The sequence below is a fragment of the Trachurus japonicus genome, chromosome 22 (assembly GCF_045865225.1).
Source record: "Trachurus japonicus isolate A0001 chromosome 22, Traja_1.0".
Lineage (NCBI taxonomy): Eukaryota > Metazoa > Chordata > Actinopteri > Carangiformes > Carangidae > Trachurus > Trachurus japonicus.
Window position 1 is genome coordinate 27,889,815 of NC_140928.1, and position 19,035 is coordinate 27,908,849.

General features: G+C 40.8%; 1 protein-coding gene across 2 annotated transcripts in view; it reads right to left on the reverse strand.

Annotated features, from left to right (window-relative positions):
* Positions 1–5,031: 5,031 nt before the first annotated feature.
* LOC146964205 (leucine-rich repeat and fibronectin type-III domain-containing protein 2-like) overlaps positions 5,032–19,035 on the reverse strand; it is a 182,730-nt gene continuing 168,726 nt past the window's right edge. Inside the window, exons 5-6 of one of the 2 annotated variants that reach the window (XM_085767762.1) lie at positions 12,514–13,910; positions 5,032–7,956 (exon numbers count right to left, since the gene is read on the reverse strand). In XM_085767762.1, the coding sequence (XP_085623888.1) occupies positions 6,966–7,956; positions 12,514–13,889 (2,367 nt within the window). In that variant the 5' untranslated portion in view covers positions 13,890–13,910 and the 3' untranslated portion in view covers positions 5,032–6,965. The remainder of the gene's footprint in view (positions 7,957–12,513; positions 13,911–19,035) is intronic. The other variant, XM_085767763.1, reaches the window with a different exon arrangement.

Sequence of the window (19,035 nt, forward strand, 5' to 3'; positions counted from 1 at the left end):
TAGCTATTGATTGATGTACTTTCACAAATGTAACTCAATTATGTCTGTCGTCTTTCAGCTGTAAAACTGTTGTCACCCACTTCATGCCTGTCCTTGAGTATATAGATATTAACATTGATGTAATCTATAATACTATGTTCCTCATAGTTCTATGTTTCTTGTCTGGTTCATTGCCTTTGTTGTTGACTGTGTCTTTGTTTTTGCCTCTTTATCTCAGTTCTCTTTTGAAAAAGATATTCTAATCTCACTTCTAATTAACAAAGAACTCTTTTCATCTCTTTCAGCAGAAAACACATTAATCATAATATTATTATTACAAATTAGAAAACATTGTTCAAAAACTCACTGTGTGGGTTGGAAAAAGTCATTGAATCAGCTAATGGCATTCACAAAACCTAAGTGAAGTCAACAGTTATAAAACCTGGAGTCCAATCAGTGAAACCAGCTTGGAGATTTAGGTTACAGCTACTTTGGCAAAAAAAAAGATAATTTGTATAAGGGTTTCAGTGTAATCTGCAAGACTTTAGATATTCATCAGTTCACAGCCAGACAAGCAGAAAGTATTTAGTCTTGTGGTTACTCTCCCAGGGAGTAGGTGTCTAGATAACATGACTCCAAAGGCACAACACAGATGTTCAATGAGGTAAGAAAATAAATTGAAAGGAAGCTCAGAATAATAGCCAAAGGCTTAGGTGCATCGCTGGAGCTGGTTAACATCTCTGTTCATGAGAACTATAAGGATTTTTTTTTTTCTTTAATCACTACTTGACTGTGACAGTGGAAAGAGGCAGGATGGCTGCACACAGAGACAGGGGATGACATGGACATGCAGCAAAGGACTGGATTTGAGCCTCATGATATGTGGCATCTACTACAGAGGAGTTCCAAACACAAAGGGTGAGTCGAGAGAGGGAAACACACAACGTTATGGATGGAGACTAAAAAACGGAACTGCATGCCGACATAATCCATAAGAGAGAGTACTTAACAGAACAGCTAAATTGATCTTGTTCTTGTTTATTAAAGGACAGCACAGAGGTTTGTGTTGGTAAAATGGATTTTACTGTATGTTTAGTCTTGTGTATTTAAAGAGGCTCCTGTTCAGAGGGCCAGAGTCTCAGCAGAGGAAATGGGAAAATATACAAAAAACTGCTGCTGCTACAGCTGCACATGATTTATCATAAGACTGACCGCTCCGGAGGAATCTGGGGCCTGGACTACACGTATATGGATATGTTTTTAAGCAGATATTTTCGTCCTCATTTTTAAAAAACTCTGTTCACACCACAGAAATATCTCTGTCCACACGAAGAGGCAAAACTGAAAACAGTCTCCTCTGAAGCCTGCAATGCCATGATTGGCCGATAGGTGGCGATTAGCAAAACGTAAAATACCACAGAAGTAGAACGTTAGAAGAAGACGAGTGAAGACGAGTTTAATTTCCAACCGGCGTTTCTCGCGGATTTTAAACCGTGGACGCTTGGAGCTATCCGGTAATAACGGGCGCATCAGTTGCCTTTGCGTACCGGTGGAGTGCAGTTGATGCAACAACGTTACATTCATGTGTAGAGCTGAGATGAGACCCAGAGCGATTGATATATTGATATTGTTATATCAATCGCTCTGATGAGACCTAAAAGAGCAAAGCACACATAGATAGTACACGTCGGCCATTGTTGTTGACAACCGTTTTGCTTCAATGCTATGTGCGAACGGCTTGTTGCTAGGTGCTTTACGTCATTGCGTTAACACCAGCTCTGTTTAACATCGCTACACGGATCCACTCAATCGGATATTTTTTTTAATTTCTCCACTTTTTTATCCATTTAAAAATAACTCAATTTGGGGTGTTTAGCTTGGTTGGTGGAGCACCCACCCCGTGTGTTGAGGCTGTAGTCCTCGCTACAGGCGACTCCGGTTCAATTTTTTTTTTTATTTAACCAGGTAAAAAGACCAATTGAGATCGAGATCTCATTTTCAAGGGCGACCTGGCCAAGAAGGCAGCAGCACACGTCGTCAACAAACATCCATAGAATACGAATACATTACAATAAGTAGGGCCACAGTACAATAAGTTAAAACAAAGTGCAGGAGCAAGGGGGTCGTGGTGGCAAAATGGTCAAAAGCAGAGGCACCGCCTTATCCTGCGTGTCATTCCCCCTCTCTACCTCCCATTTCCTGTCTCTCTCTCGACTCTCCTGTACATTAAAGGCGAAAAAGCCCCCCAAAATATACTTATATACTTATACTTATTTAAAAAAATAATATATATATATATTTAAATATAAACAGATGTACACACATATATATATATATACGCTATATATATATATATATATATATATATATGGGTAAAATCGCCGTGTTCATGTGGTTGAGAGGCTCGATTGGACAGAAAAATGTGTGTTTAGGAATATATCGTATTTGTGTTCCAGGCCTGTTTCTGAAATGTAACGTCAGAGAACAGCAGGGGTAAAATCTGCTGCACTGTTTTATCAAGCACAAATGGAGAGGGAAGCTAAAGTCGGGTGAAGTTGATGAATGAGAGGGAGAGAGAGAAATTAGAAAGATGTCTCACAAAATGAGGCTGCTTTACCGCGGCTCCCTCTCCACTCAGCGCCACTTTACCTTTTTTGTTTCAATAACACCGAGGAAACCAGAAGAGTTTCAAAAGGTTTAACATAAATTTCCACAAGCGATATTTTTTTTTCCTTCCTTTCCTTTTTTTCATGGCTCATTAATCCACTGATCTTTTTTTTTTGTCAAGCTTACAACATCAGACTCTTTATCCAACATTTCCTCTTCAGTCAAGGCTTGGGGTTCAGTAGCAGAAACACCTTTCATTTAGTGCACTAAAGACGTGCAAAAGCCCAGCGTCAGGTCTTATTAAGCAGCACTTTACTCAGACGACCTGCAGCTGGGCTCATGTTAATCTCGAGTGGTGAGTAACATGCTAAATTGAAACAAAATTCAGCGACCTCGGTGGTAATTGCAGATCGGTATAGTAAATAGAGTCTTTGTTCAAAGCGGTATCTTTTCCTGTCTGTGGCACAAACCTAACAGGATGACTCAGCCGCCGCTGTCAAAGTTTCTTTTGGTGTTGCTGTCAGATCCCTCCTCAGTACACACACCTTCACTTTGTCTTTTCAACAACTTGAATGTGCAGTTGCACAGAGGCCGGTAATAACAGCCCTCCTACATCCAGCTGTCACGTTCCTCCTGAGCCGTCAGCAGGTGCATATCGCGTCTTATCATGTAACGCTTGGCCCTAGCACAGATTATATTTACTCTGTGCTGCCGTAAGCACCTTGCCTAACAGATTATATGAATTAAGACCTTATTATGGGCTCTGGCCAGGAGCTGCATGTACAGGTGATTTGTAACAAGGGCAGCGCTGAGGTGAGTCAGCAGCAACTGGCCTGATTACAGCAGCTGGACCTCAGGTGGAAAACCCTTGGCTCATCCCCGGTAAACAAAGACAACAAGAGAAGAAGGACACTGTAAGGCGGTTTCAGCTTAGAAAGCTGTAATTATGTAATAATTAAAGTGATCCAAGGCGCCTGGGATGCAAGAAGACAAAACACAGAGGAGCCAGTTTGGTTCATAGGAATTAATCAATATTTTATATTCTTTTGTAGCAAAATCTTTTCACACAGAAACAGTTTTTTTTATTATTATTTTTTTGTCCTAGAACCTCAGGTGAGAATCATGACTATGTCGAGTCACACTTAAATGGCGTTCTCAGTTAGCAGAGTGGAAGGGATTTTTACATGATTCCCACAAGCAGAGACAGCAGGATGAAGGGTCCATTCTCTGAAGTTACAAAACATATTACAGATCACTTCATTTACCTGTGGTAGAATCTCCCATCTAGACAGACTTAGTTTCATTTGTTCAGGTTTTGAGATGTGGGTTTTCATATTGGAGGTGGATTGGTGGATGTATCACATCAGCCAAAGGGAGGAGGGTTTGAGAAGAATTATTTTGTTACTGTACGATGGGGTTGTTTATTCTATAATATATTCTAAGTCCTGCTGGGTTTAACCGAAGTTTGTGGTTCCATTTGATTTTGCTTTCCTCCTTCATCACACCCAAATCCCCAATGGATTTTGTGGATACCTTCACTCCCTCTATCCTCTGTGAACAGCCAATATGAATAAAATCCTCACTCATATGTTTGTCAGGATATAATAGGGAAATGGACAGTATTTGGTCCTAGGATCAAATCAATGGTCTTGTTGACAATAAGAAATCTGTAATATTGCTATGCTTATCCTTTAATTTATTTCAATGCATTTCTGCAAAAACCATATAAATATCCAATATTGCCTTGGTGGGATATTAAAGGGACAACCACTATGGTAAAATAATATCTCACATTTATTTTGGCAATACTGTATATTAATTAATTCATCTTCTGTTTCGCTTGTCCTCACTAAGGTCACGGGGCCAGTCTTGGTCTTGCAACTGGTCTTGGTCTCAAAACCGGTCTCATAATCGACTGCATTTTTACTTGGTCTTGGTCTCAGTCAAGCTGGACTCTGGATTTTTTTTATTTTTTTTATTACCACAGATGTTTCTCTCTGTAACTCACTCACTTTGGTTTATGTAATGTAATTCAATAATTTTAAGATAATTAAAACTGATCTAAAAACGTATATGCTTGTGTAACCGTCTGAAGAACTTGGTTGCACCAGAGTCAAAAGTGGGAAAGACTTCAGTAGGTTCTGTGTTATTTGTAAAAATCCGCATTGGTTTGGTATCGGTCTTGGACTTACACACTCAAAGTCTTGGTCTTGGTCTTGGGTTAGGTGGTCTTGACTACCACTGTGAGGTGACAGCCCTAACCACTGTTCCACCGTGCCACCCTGCTGCAACATGATGGGATCTATATGGCAGCAAAGGTTGAAAACTCACTGAAACACACCTCAAAACCCGAGCTAAGAAAACCAGGATTGTGAACATGGTGAGTGAATTGAGAGGTTGTACTGTAATTGGAGAGAATTACCCAGTGGTCCTGTTTGTTGTGCTTGCTGTAACATGTAGAAATCCCTCTCCAGTGAGCCAACTAACAAAGACCAAGTTGGTACACCACAGAAAAGCACCTTCTCACTGTTTGCTTCACATGAAAATAAAAGTACTACTGTACGATTTTTCCCGCTTTTACATTCTCACCCAGTTATTTGTACAAAAAAAGAAATGCCAATATACAGAACAGTACATCTAGGGAAGGAAACAATAATATCAATTAAAAAAATAAAATAAAATAAAATATGGTGACCACCCCACATCTTGAAATGCAGCAGAGACCAACAGGGTTTATTGAGAAAGGCATCAAAATGTGTGTGAATGTCTATGTCGATCACTAGTCTGAACAGCCACTAATTCAAAGTATTTCACTGCAATGTACAGCCCAGTATGACAGAGGATGAAGCATGATCGATCTGGTGAATCATTTCAAATCATACATAACCATGGTTGGTTTATTTATGTATTATTACAGTATCAATTGTCTTTACAGCTGTTTGGCCCTTGATAAGTTATCCCTCCCACCCCACACACTGTTTCTTTTTTTTTTTCTTCTCCACTCGCTGTCCTCCTTTAAGCAGCATAATGACCTTTATCAGGCTAATAAACATCAATTTGCTCTCTGCTACTTAACCCGGCTAAATTGAGTAATCGTCTTACCCTCTTTGTTTGCGTTGCCATAGGAGATTTAGCCGAATAATACGTCCCACTGCGCGCTTAAAGGAACGATCGAGGGGCGCCTGATGGATTTCAAAGGCCGTTCACGTCTGGCTGTTGTAATATGTGCTGATAGCATCTGAAACCATACCCTGAGAGAACACTCTGTTTACATCAATGGCCTGTTTCGCCTACAGGGACCACATGTTGCCAGCTCTTAACCAGTGGGGAGAGTATCAAAGCTTTCACAAAGACAGTATTTCAACCTGAGCTGGAAACATACTGACTTTTGTTCAGCTGGAGACCAAATAATTATTCAAAGTTTCTACTGAGAAGCAAGGAACTTTGAGTGTTTGTGACTCATCTTGTGCATTTGGATTTTGTTATATTTCCATTCACTTTCATAGAATAATAACCTCATATGATACATTACCTGAGGTAGAAATTCAAGACTGGCTTGTTGTGGTCAGGTGTCGTTGATATCTAAAGGGCAGGATTTACTACTTGGAAATCTGTCATGTTGTCCAAATGTGACTGAATGTGTTGTTAAATGGTGCAAATATGTGTGTGTCTGTGTGTAGGTACACTGCAGCCTCAGTGTGCGTACGTTTTCAATCACTGACAACTACAACCTCAATACAAAGCTCTGCCTGCTGATGAATCACCTCAAATAATAATAAATAGTAAAAATGATAGAAAAAACCCAGATGAAAATAAAAATGACTTTGTTTTTAATTTTTTTTTCCTATTTGCTCCTCTGGTCCTACTGTTGCAGTAGTCCCATTTCATGCTGAGGATCCACGACACTGTGATGCACATTCAGTTCACCACAGTCGAGGCAAATCCTCTTGGTGTTCTTTTGATACAGACGTAGCAAATCCACTTTGAATTTCTCATCTTGCTCTCTCCTCCTTTTTGTCGGAGATACTCTCACGAACCCTGTGGATTGGGAATAATTCCATATGGGCCACATATATATCTGCACAATCCGAGACTCTGCATTGTTTCAAAGGAGAACAGTTTTTTTTGTAGTTGTTGTTCTTTTGTTTTTTTCAAATACAGTTAGAGACTGTCAGAGAGTTGATGTCATGGCCAAGAATCTATTGATCTGAGTGTCTTTTTGTCTAATTACTTGGACAGTATTCACATGGATGAACTTCATGCAATACCCAAAGGTAGATTCCCACCGGAGCACCCGTCCCCTTGCACTCATCTTCCTGCAGTTCCTTGGTATAGATTTTATAGTTCGGCCATGAACCTCGCAATTTGTCCGGTTGCGCTCAAACTGTGCTCTCCATCACCCACTCGGAGCTCTCGAAAGTGGGCTTCTCGTCCTCGCTGTCGTCGTACTGCAGCAACATGCCGTTCACAGACAGGCTGCGTTTAGTCCAGATGTTGCTGATCCTGCGAGGGTGGTTGCTACGGCACTGTGCGGCTCCCACGTGACCCATGTCGAACGAGTGGCTCCTCTTGGGCTTACCCTCCTGGGGAAACCCTAGGAGGCGTCCCAGCATGGTGGTGGACTCGGCCCTTCCTAGCAGGGGCTCTTTGTCGGAAGGGGGAACCGTGGCGACTGCCATCATCGCGTTGGATGTGGTAGAGGGGCCGGCAGTCCCTTGTGGGTCCCTCGATACCCCGCGCAGCTCCAGCGAGGTGAAGGCCCCTAAAAGGTGGTCCAGGTTTGGCCGTGCTTTGGCGCCGTGCCCGTGCCTTCTGAATTTACTGCTGGGGAGCGTGCTGCATTCGCTGCCCTGCATGCTGTAGCGTTCGCTGGCCCCTCTTCCGGTTTGGCTGTCTAAGGAGTTGGATGAGGACGAGGATGAGGAGAGGCTGCTCTGGAGGGAGCCGCACTTGAACTCCACCATCTCCTCACGCATGACCACCACCGTGGACTTGACCTGCGGCGGGGCGCCGTTGAACCTGTTCAACCCCCCGTTGGTCTGCGAGTACGTGTTGCTCACCATGGGTAACTTATTGGTCTGGATGCCGCTGGTCACCTTGTAGCGCACCATGAGGATGATGATGAACACCAGCAGCGTGGCCACGATGATGCCGCCGATGACCAGGATCATGGTTCCCCCCAGGAATCCACTGTGAAGGGACTGGCACTGCGGGTAGTCCTCGCCGGTGGCGAACTGGACGCAGCCGACGACGTTGGTGGCGGTGAGGGTGGTGGCAGTGTCGTCCCATATCGCCAAGACGCACAAGTCATACTGCATCCCTGGGACAAGATTCGTGACTACAAAGGCTCTGTTCGTCATGGGAATCATCCTACAAGGAGACAAAAAGAGACAGAAAGAAACATCATCAACAATGTAGACTTCTTATTAAGGGAGTTGAAGACAAGACTAGAGAGCTGTGATGTTAAAAGCAACACTGGCTTCATTTGTTATGCCGGGGCAGATCAAAGAAATAGCCAAAATGAAGCATGCCAAGTAGCTATTTATATGCACAGAGTAATTCACAGAGATGACTTCATTGGTCCCAGTGCTATTCCATTTGATATGCATGAAGCAAGAGGAATGAGATAAGAACTGAATGGCCACATTTGTGTATTGTTTTGTCTTTGTAATTTCTTGTAGATTCCATTTAACACTCATTAAGTTGTTTCAAGTCTGTCATTACAATACGCCTTGCTTCTTTTGACTGAAACTGAAAGTCAGTGCTGCATTATGGTAGTTATCAAGATGTATTGGCAATCAATGGAATGCCGTGAGAAACTCTGTTTTCTTTGTGTAAAGTGATGGAAGCTTTTATCCATTGAAACATCTGTCTGGAATGTAAATCTAACAGAAACGTCTAATTAAAGGACTGGAGTAGCATTTAAACCTTTGGTTGTATGTAAAGCCGTTCTATAAAAAGCTATATGGAAACAAGATGACATTGTTTTTTTCCTGTCATGTTGTTCATATGTCATTACCATCTCAAGCATTAGCATTATGCCATTCAAAACCTGCAGGCTGTTCAGTTGACACAGTTTGTCTTGACGTGCATTTCCTTGCGACAGTGGCTCGTCGACATTCTGCAATTACACTCTAAACATTACACGAGCTGATTTGGATATGAGATCAATGCTAACACTGTTGGTCCTGTTGACAGGTACTGTTAACTCTCTATTAATCATAATTAACTATATTAGACCATTTCACAACACAATAAAGCATCATTGAGATGTCAGACTGAAGTGGGCCAATGGCAGACGCTGTATGCAGAGCTCCATATCTCTGGGGATAACACCACTAGTGGATGAATTGAGGTGTGTGCGCTTCATGTGTGTGCAGATGGAGACGGTGGATAGGCCGGTTGCACGTCCATTCACTTTCTTTTGAAGTGAATGGACGTGCAACCTCATATCAGATCTTTATGTCACAGACCTTTTAACTGTGATCACAATATTTCCCGACCCTAACCCATATGTGTAGATGGTAGCTAGTAGCTACCTCCATGTTTATACAATGACCACTAACAAATACAAACGCACATAAGTACAGTAACTGCAGTTTACTGTACTGTAGGTTTACAGTACCATGTGGAGGCCAGCTACTAGTCAGCACAGACTGAGTTATCGGGTGTTTTTGCGGATTTAACTGTCTACTTTTTTTGTGAAGAATCTAATTTTAAAGAATAATATCTAGTTATGTATGATAAGGCGTCTTGCATTTCAATATGTGGAAATCTAGCGCTCAAAAAGAGAAATTTATACCCATACATATCAGTGGTCCTGTCACGTTACTCCATTGTCCGACCCAAGACACACATTAGCCAATATTAGCCTTTCATTGTTATGCTAATGGGATGCAAATATACCAGTCGTAGCAGGAGGAAGGTGAGACTCTCTAAACTTACAGCTTGTCTGACTACAGTCAGGTTCTGGTTATCGACCAACTTTCTGTTACTAAACTCAGCTAAAACTGAGATGATAGCTATTTGACCCTCAATATCCAAACAACAGTTTGACAGTTACTCTGTCTAAAGAACCTCAGTGTTGTCTTGGGTTGGACAATTTCATTTGATTTGCATGTTAGAGAGGTGAAAATTGCGAAAATTAGACCAATTCTGTTAATGAAAGATGCTGAGATCCTTGTTCACACATTTGTTACATCCAGGCTCAACTACTGTAACGTCCTTTTATCAGGGTTGCCCAAGAAGAGCTTTCATGAACTACAGATGGTTCAGAACATGGCAGCTCCTATTTTGACTGGATCACCTAGATATGAGCACATTACAGGGAGCCATTGAAGAGAGGCCAGCATCAGTGCTGGCCTCTCTTCAATGGCTTTTATGCTTTAGAAAAAAAGGTCATTATTATTAGGTTTATTATCATTATTATTAACAGCAGTTAATTTGCCATATCCATAAACCTTCTCTAAACTTAATCAAACTGTTGTTCCTATGTGTAAGTTTATTTCAATATTCACTTTTGTCTTATAGTAGAGGTGCGCTATCCCTATTAAATAATAATAATAATAATATATTAATCCACTAAATGTTATGTATCATTACTTTTCAGCCTGTGGTATCTGCACTTCTGTGGTTGTAGTGTAGGGAAGCAGGAGGTGAACATAGAAAATCAATAGCAAGTCATGTCATAAATGGTTGAAATGTTCAGCTACTATACAAAACAGACTCAGCCTAATCCTCAGCACTTCTAGTAATACTATGCCTTGAATCAAATGTAATTGTAACATTGTCCTCTTGTATGTTATCAATAGTGTTCAATGGAGAAATACAATCCATGTACACAATATGAGTATACAATGGCCCTTGAAGAATCACAACCATAAGCATATTGGTCTTATTATCTATAAATAGACTCCTCAGTCATCCTTCCATTGTTGGCTCCATGTTCTCTGACAGTATGAGCATCCAAAGCTTTGATCCATCTGAAGCGCCTCCACCACCACAGAGTCCAGACACTAGCATGGCTGCAGTCCATTATTCATCCTTAATTGCCTTTTTTCCATGACCAGGAAGAGGCTGCGTTGCCTCACGTGTTAGAGAGAACTATGCATTCTCTCTCCTCCCCCACAAGGCTCTGATTGATTTTTAATCATGCTACTGCTTGAGTGCAGTCAGAGCCCTGGGAAACTGTGTCAGCCAACTAGAGCACAGTAGGTGTGCATGTGCAGGCAATGAAGTCATATCAATATTAATTCAAAACCAGTAGTCAGCCTCCCTATGCACATTATCTTTTCCTCCCAGCTCCTAATTTGTCTTCTGACACGGAATGGGCCTTCACAGGCTTTATTCTATAAGTGAGCATAAATAGGTCTTTTTCCTGTGGTTGATGCATTACACTCCATGTTGCCTACGAGGTAGAAACACTTTTTAAAGTATGAAATAAATTGCATGACAAAATAACTTAAGCATTAACACTCTTGTTTAAAAAAACACCCAAAAAAACATAATTAGCTACCAATAGTGCAGGCTCTTTAATCACCATTGTGGATAAAAATGCTGTTAACCAAATAAAGAAGAAAATAACAAAATAAAAAGGGCTATTGATTGAATGTCTCAAAGCCTTCCAAACAGCAATGACTGATGTTAGGAGAAATAACAATAATCACTTTTCCTGAAAATTACCCATCCTGGAAATTGATGAATGTGGAAAGAAAACCTGACGTTTACAAAGTACACATCAGTGTTACGTCTGCAATTTTTGGATATAATAGAGCAAATTCATGAAGCATTTACTAGAAACATGGATGAGTCATCCAATGTTTCTGTCACCCAGAAGAAAAAAAAAGGGGTATTAAAATTTCCTCTTGTCGTCTTTTCTCTGTCATGACAAACTGACACACTGTGCGAGCAGGGAAATCAGATAAACAACTTGTTATTGAATTCGCAGAGATGGTGAGTCGGATCCACAGAGTTTGACAAAGTAATATTTTTTTGGTCATTGCTGTTTACAGTTCTAATCTCCTATTCACAGCTAATAACCAGCAATTTTGCCCATATTCTGTCAGTTATTTTTCATTAAATGGCTCCTGCTACAAATGTAACATACAGGTACACTGTGCAGGGCCCTAGAATACATTACTGGATGGGTTTCAATTAATTGATAATGAAGTGCTGCAAAAACACAAATGCTACTGTAACTCCTATTCACAACTATTCCAATTCCAAACTATACCTTTAGCATAATAAGGTATTAATCAATGTTTCTTAGATACATTTAGCTACTGGAACCAAAGAGGATACTGAATTTAAAAGGGTGTTATATATCTAGGAAATACCAAAAATAATTTCAAGAGCTGTCAGATGAGATGTGATTTATAAAAGGTAAGCTTAGGCCTATTTGTTTGTTTTTACACCATGCACAAGCCTGGCAAATCTGGCCCTTTTTTTTAACTCCAAACTTACTGTCTCGTTTGACATAGGAAATTGATTACACTGAGCCTCGAGATCTTCAGCTGCAGTCTTCAAGCTTATACCTCATGGACTTGCGCAGCTTAGGAGGGATGCATTAAAACGAGGGTCTATAATCCTTTTTCTTCTTGGATTTCTAATTAATGGTTGAGGGTGAGGATTTCACTTTGGATTTCTTAAAAAATGTGAAAGCTGCATGCCGACCAATTGTCAATTTAAGGAAAAACGGAAAAAAAAACTGAGGATTAGAATAAAAAGTGAATGCTGATCTCCAAGTAACACTTCAAAGAAAATGACTGTCTCAAGTACTCACTCAGCAAACAATTAGCAATCGACTCAAGAAGCTAAGTAGTGAATGTTCTTAAGTAAAAATAAAAACGACCTAAGGCTTAATTTACCACTTTGAGAAAGGTCTCAGCTCTTTCTGGCATGTGAGTGAATTTTATTACTCATTCTTACCTGTAAATGAGAACTTCATCCTCCGAACAATTGTATTGAAGCTGAAACATTTTAACTTTTGGAGTTGACTTGCTCACGGTCCACTTGATCAGGGCAGAGGCTGCAGTCACTTCTGACACTGACACTATCTTCTCTGGCAGAGGTTTAGGCTCCCCTTTACTGATCTTGGTAGAACTAGTTATGTCCGAAAGCCCAGACTTGGACTGCGTGGTACGGTTTGTACCGTTACTCAAATGAGGGAGTTGAATAATTGATAGCTCGATGGAGGCTGTGGATTCCCCAGCAGCATTAGCAGCGATGCAGGTAAAGGTACCATAATCCTTGGCTGTGGTGATAGTGATGTCCAGGGTGCCGTTTTCATATACCGTCGCTCGGGAGGAGTTGCTGATCAAACGGTCGTCAGGAGCAACCCAATGCACAGTTGGCATCGGGTCGCCGACAGCTTTGCAGCGCAAGCTGGCCGTTTGTCCTTCCAGAACAAGTAATTTGTGCGTATGTTGCGTGATCAGAGGGGGCTCGCAAACAAACTCCTCCTCACGAACGGACCAAAAGTAGCGCCCCTTTAGGCTGGTCGGAGAGGCGCAGGTTTCCATGTCGTCCTCTCGCTCCAGCCTCCGGAGCCAGAGCACCTCACAGTTGCAGTGCAGTGGGTTCCCACCAAAGCTCAGAGAAAGCGGAGGCGCATAAGGAGTGCTCATCACGACGTTGCTCTGGGAGCGCGCAAAGATGGGGTCCGGAGGGAGCTTCTGCAGGCGGTTGGAGGTGAGGTCCAGACGGGCCAGTTTATCCAGATCTGTAAAAGTCCCTTCAGCTATGAAGGCGATGAGGTTATGGTCCAAACTCATCTGATGGAGGTTGACCATCTTACGGATGGCCTCCCAAGGCACGCTGCGCAAGTTATTGTATGATAAATCCAGATCCTCCAGTGTCAGTAACAAGTCATCAAAGGCTGATTTGGAGATCTGGTTTAACTGATTGTTGTTGAGGATCAGATGCTGCAGGTTCATCAGCCCTCGGAGGTCGTCCGGCCCCAGCTCCGTCAACCGGTTGCTGTCCAGGTGCAGGGATCTCAGGGTTTCCAGGTCAATGAAAGAGAAAGGCTGGATGGTGCTGATGGTGTTACGGGATAAGGTTAGATCCACCAGGCCTGACATGTTGGCAAAGTCCTGAGTGGTGACCTTGAGGATGAAGTTGCCGCCCAGCCGGAGCTCCACAGTTCTCCGGTCGATGTCCGGTGGGACAAAGAGCAGGCCTTTGGAGGGGCACAGAGTCCCCAGAGACTCTGAGAGGTTCTGGCAGACACAGTATTTTGGACATGCATGGACCATCGTAACTGTGGTTCCCAGCAGCAGGAGACTGATGACCACTTTGTCCATGTTAGTTCACAGAATGGGGACCTGCAAAACAAAAAGAAACAAATAAACAGTTTAAATTTCATATAATTATTTAAGCTTTTAGCACTTTTCACATTTACAGCTGCATGATGATTTCCAATCCAGTGGTTCAGTCCAGTCTTATATTAAAATAAAAATGATCCTTCCATTCTGAGAAAATTCCTCTTACTTCTCCACCTCTTCCACAGGAAAATTGTGTGAGGAAGCTCCCATTAACAGAGGTCAGATAAAACCCCACTGCGGTTAAACCATGTAGGTGGTCTGATTATCATATCCAGGAGGATTTTTCCACATTAATATTCCCTATTATAATATTCATCATGCACTTCTTCTGCAATGCAAAGTACAGGTGAGAAATCACATGAGCATTGTCTGAACGAAGCTCAGGATTAAACAGTGCTAAGAAGCTATTTTTAATGACGCACCTGCTTATAAGCTGGTCATTACAGATGCACTTACATGCATGCAGTGTAAACCAGTTCAAGTGTGCAGCATGTGCGTGCCTGTGCAAATAATCAATGCTTTTGATTGGAATGAGGCCTGCATGATTAACATGAGTTCTCATGGTCTCTTACACGGCCTTTGTCTTCTGCACCTCTGTGTCTCTCACCCATTGTCTCCACACTGTTCTGGCAGAGGATAATGCAATTTGGGAAAAGAAATATTCCACGAGCCGCAGGTGTTAGACTCGTCAGACTTGGCTGACAAAATCAGCACGCCTCTGTGAACGTCTTAACAGCCCTCACACCTGGCTGACTCCTCTGAATGGATGGCCACACTTGGCTTCATCCAACGAGCTTTTAATTCCCCCAGACATTTGTATCATTAATTCCAAATACACTCAAAACCTAAAAATCAATTTCAATCATTTTTTTTTCTTTGACACCAGCAGCAGTTACTAATGGAAAGCTCTGCCTCCCAGACTGGATGGTTCTCACTCGAAGCATGTGGAGGTACAGCTGTAATGTTTCAATGCTGACTGCGTGTTTGTGTTCCCATTCATTATTATTCATAAGTGTGTGAGATGCTGGTTGAGGACCTCTTATCTCTGACTTGCCTGTAAGACTCCTTCATGTGTAGTCCCTGCTTTTCAGTAAATCATAATTAGAAGAAGTAATATGTATAAATAACCCCTCTCCTTCCTTCAATACAAACTTGCAATTAAATCATGACATGCCTCTGCAATTGGACTGTGTGTTACACTGAGATAATTAGAATGAACTGGCAGGCTAGAAACATATAATTCACACAGACTCTGCAATAATCATTAAAACTGTGGAAATTAATGTACATTAATTACATGTAGGGCTAATATATATTTTTGCAGGCATCATGTTCATAAAATGAGGCAAATTTATGACGGCTATAATACACTGTAGTATCATTAAGCTTTTTACAGTTTTGCTGAAAAAAGCTTTTTACTTTTCTCAAAACTGTAAACACAAAACTGACAAGTCAAAGCACTTTTACCAAACCTCTGACTGCACTTCAGAAACCAAACACAGATCAAAAGAGTTGTATCTCTGCTGCAAATCAAACTCCAGCAAAAACACCACCAATCATTCCTTACACAGTATGTGAATGGAATGAAATGTTACATCTTTAAAACAAAAAAACTGTATGGTTTGGTTCAGACAGTTTAACTGTAATACCACAGTGAATGCAATACAAAGAATAACAAAAAATAAGTTATTTGGCTGAACTTGCCCTTAAAATTTCCAACTTTAAACCATAACTATGTAACTCTGCTCTACACTCGTCATTCCAAGATAAGCTTCAGCAAAGTGTAACAGGAGCACAGGTAGAAAGCAGTGTCAGTAGGAGCAGTAAGTCAGCAGAGTGACTCAGTAATGTGCCTTACGCAGCAGTATCTATGCAAAGCTTTGTAGCATAAGCTAACAGTGGCAATCATAAATGCTAGAACAGGCTGCGGCTGTAAAACCCCTGAGTCTACTGAAATGACAAGTCAACACACCCACACACACACACAAACACACGCAGGTGCATTTTTACAGCTTATGAAGTGAACTTTTCATATTTGGAAGAAACGATCATGCTTTCAGGTTTGTGTTCCACTTGAGGCAATCAGCAACTACACTGAAGGTGTTTGTCACACATTATTAAAAAGCAAAGGGGGTCTTTTTGCTAGCTAGGCTTATTTACTTCATGTTTTTAATTGCTGAGGTAGATCAGAAAGAGCTCATTTCAGAGTAGACTTTGCATTCACAGAGATCCATCTCCTCCCAACTGTCACATGTTTCTGAGCAGTCTGTTATATTAACATTGATTCAGCGCTGCAGGAGACTGTGTGAGAAAAAAATGATTTCAGCCAAATAATCACAGACTTGATGCATACCGTTCTGACCCTCTCAGCACTCTGGACCAAATCCCCACAAGGCCACATGGTGAGAGCTGTCAGTGATGACAGACAGTCTCTCTCATGGACTCCCTTTTAATGGACAGCCTGGAAACACCAAATGAAAAGCACCCGCGAACCCAGAATAAGCAGCCCTTTTTTTTTTCAAAGTTTCTTTTGATCTTCTTTTCCTCTGAAAAGGAACAATCGTGGGTGGGGGTAAACATTTTCAAAAAACCGGGAGAGAATATATAAATTTGCAGAACTGCATAGTGCTGGCTGTGTTCGAACGGCAGTCTCCTATTGAATGAGATGTTATTTGTGGGGAGTATTGTGGTTAGTGGGATGAGGAGAGGCAGAGGTGACCTTTGAAGGACACATGAGGTGAAATCACAGAGAGATGAGAACCGTGGATGAAGCTCCAAGCTCCATCTATTTACGCATGGCCTTTACCGAGTCTGCAACACCATTCAGTGTCAGGAGATGTAAAGATTCTGCGGAGGTGATGGCACGCACACGCACAGTCTATAGCTACATTTTCCACAGTGCATTAATGGTGACATACAGAACTGTGAAATTCATTTGAATGGGTGTGACCCTGTAGCTTCTTCCCTGATAACTGTGCTTGGTTTAATCTCATCTGTGGAAATACAGCAAGGCTACAGAACTTTTTCCATGGCATTTTACACATAAATGGTGCTTACATAAGTTATTTATAAGATATAGTGTGATGTCCAGTAACAACTCCCATCCATTCATTCATTCATTCATTCATTCAGTGTGTTGGTTTAATTGCTATATTCTACACTCTGTTAGCTGCTATAGCTATGTAATATGATATTGTACTATGGTATATGTAGATATTATGTATGACATGTATGTATAGTATGTGTGGTTGTAATATGGTATATGGTATACAATATAATCTATTGTATATGATATGTATATAAATACTGTCTAAAGTATACATGTATACGGTATGTATGAATGTATTGATTGGTATATAGCATAAGGTATTATGTTTTATATAATGAAGAAAGGATAATGCACAAGGTTATGATATAGTGTTTCAGAATGTGTATATCAAAATGTTATGTTTTCTTATTGTACATGAAGGTACAGTACAGGAATCACTGTGGTTTTGCTGCAGCTAATGGGGAATACAGTAATCTGAATAAACTAAACTAAACTAAAAGTGATCCCAATGTTGTGAAGTAACATGGCTAACAATGAGTCATGCTATTTCGTGGGGTTGCATTTTGAGATCATCATTTTGGTCATTTGTTCTGTTCGGCTCTTTATTGTATTTGAGAAGTTTATGCTCCAGCAGCTGCAGCCAAATTCTAATTCAGTATTATACTGTTAGTCTCTACCCATTTCTTTGAACATTAAAGCAGAACTCTTTTGCCTGTCTCAGAGTGTTTTACTTTCATAAGCCGAGGATTTGTTATATAACACAAATGACACCAGAAAAAGTTACTTTCCTTATTGCACTGTAATGCTAGAGCTCTGCTAATGCATAATAACAGCAATGCTGCTTCTTTATTTCCTAATCTTCTGTGTGGATCTCCAGCTGATGAGCTGACGTCTGTCACCACTAAGTGCATCTTCACCTTTTACATTTCTCCTTGCCCTCCTTTTGCTAACTGGGATTTATTGTAGGTTTGCCTGGGATTAAATAATCCTTTATGTCCTTATGCTGTCCAACACAAAAGGAACTGACTGACCTGATCACATTTAGACAATGTAGTCCTAATTACCACTGTTCTTTATAAATGACAGTGATGGCAATAGGTTCAGTTTAACAGCGACACAAATTGAAGCATAATTATGACATAATATCAAGTATTTTTATGAACAGACTATTGCAAAACACATTCTCTGTGTGTTTTGTACTGTTGGATATTGACATTGCCCTTCAAATGTCTTGAAATGTGCACATGTAGATCAAATTTGTAAATTATAAATGATATTCTTGTCAGACACCATGTCCTTGAAGCCCCCCTGCCAGCAAATGTTTTGGCCTTGTGTATTTCTAAAGCTCCACATGCTGTTGAATAATAGAGCTGATCAGAGCAGATTTAACAACACAGTGAATCATGAAATAAATGCAAATGAACAAACAGGATGACTTCCTTTCTGGATTTTGACAGCAACTTTCATTGCGTTGTTTTTGTTTTTTAGTTATTTGTCCCCAAAATAATAATAGACAGCCTGTGTTACAGTCATTCAGCTTTCTCTACATAAAATAAAATATAACTGGGCAGGGTGATAATATAACAGAGTAGTTTGTTTGGAACAGCAAATATCAAAGCTGGGCTAGAATTTGCTAGGGTTTCACCAAGTTGTCTGGCATCAATCAAATGGCAGTATAGAGACAATACTGTAGCAGAGTCAACAAACATTTGTTTATATTCATTATATGGATTTTATATAATGCTATGCACCAAAGCTTTTTATCCTCCTTTCCATTTAAAGATACTAAGATTCTTGTTGGATTCAAGGAACAGTTCACATCTGTTCATCTAATTTCTGCAGCCAAATGTGATGATGTAAAGCAAAATGTTTCATTTCTTTATTATATGTAAAGATATGACACCATTAAAACACACAGTTCCACTTAGCATTTGAACCATTGCTAGAGCTCCTGATTTGAGGTTCACATATCAATCTCCACACCAGCTTTGACAGATTATGTTTACATATTACACATTGCTTGGAGAAACTCTAGATTGCAGTGATCAATTTTTTTCTTGTCAATTTCCTGAAAGG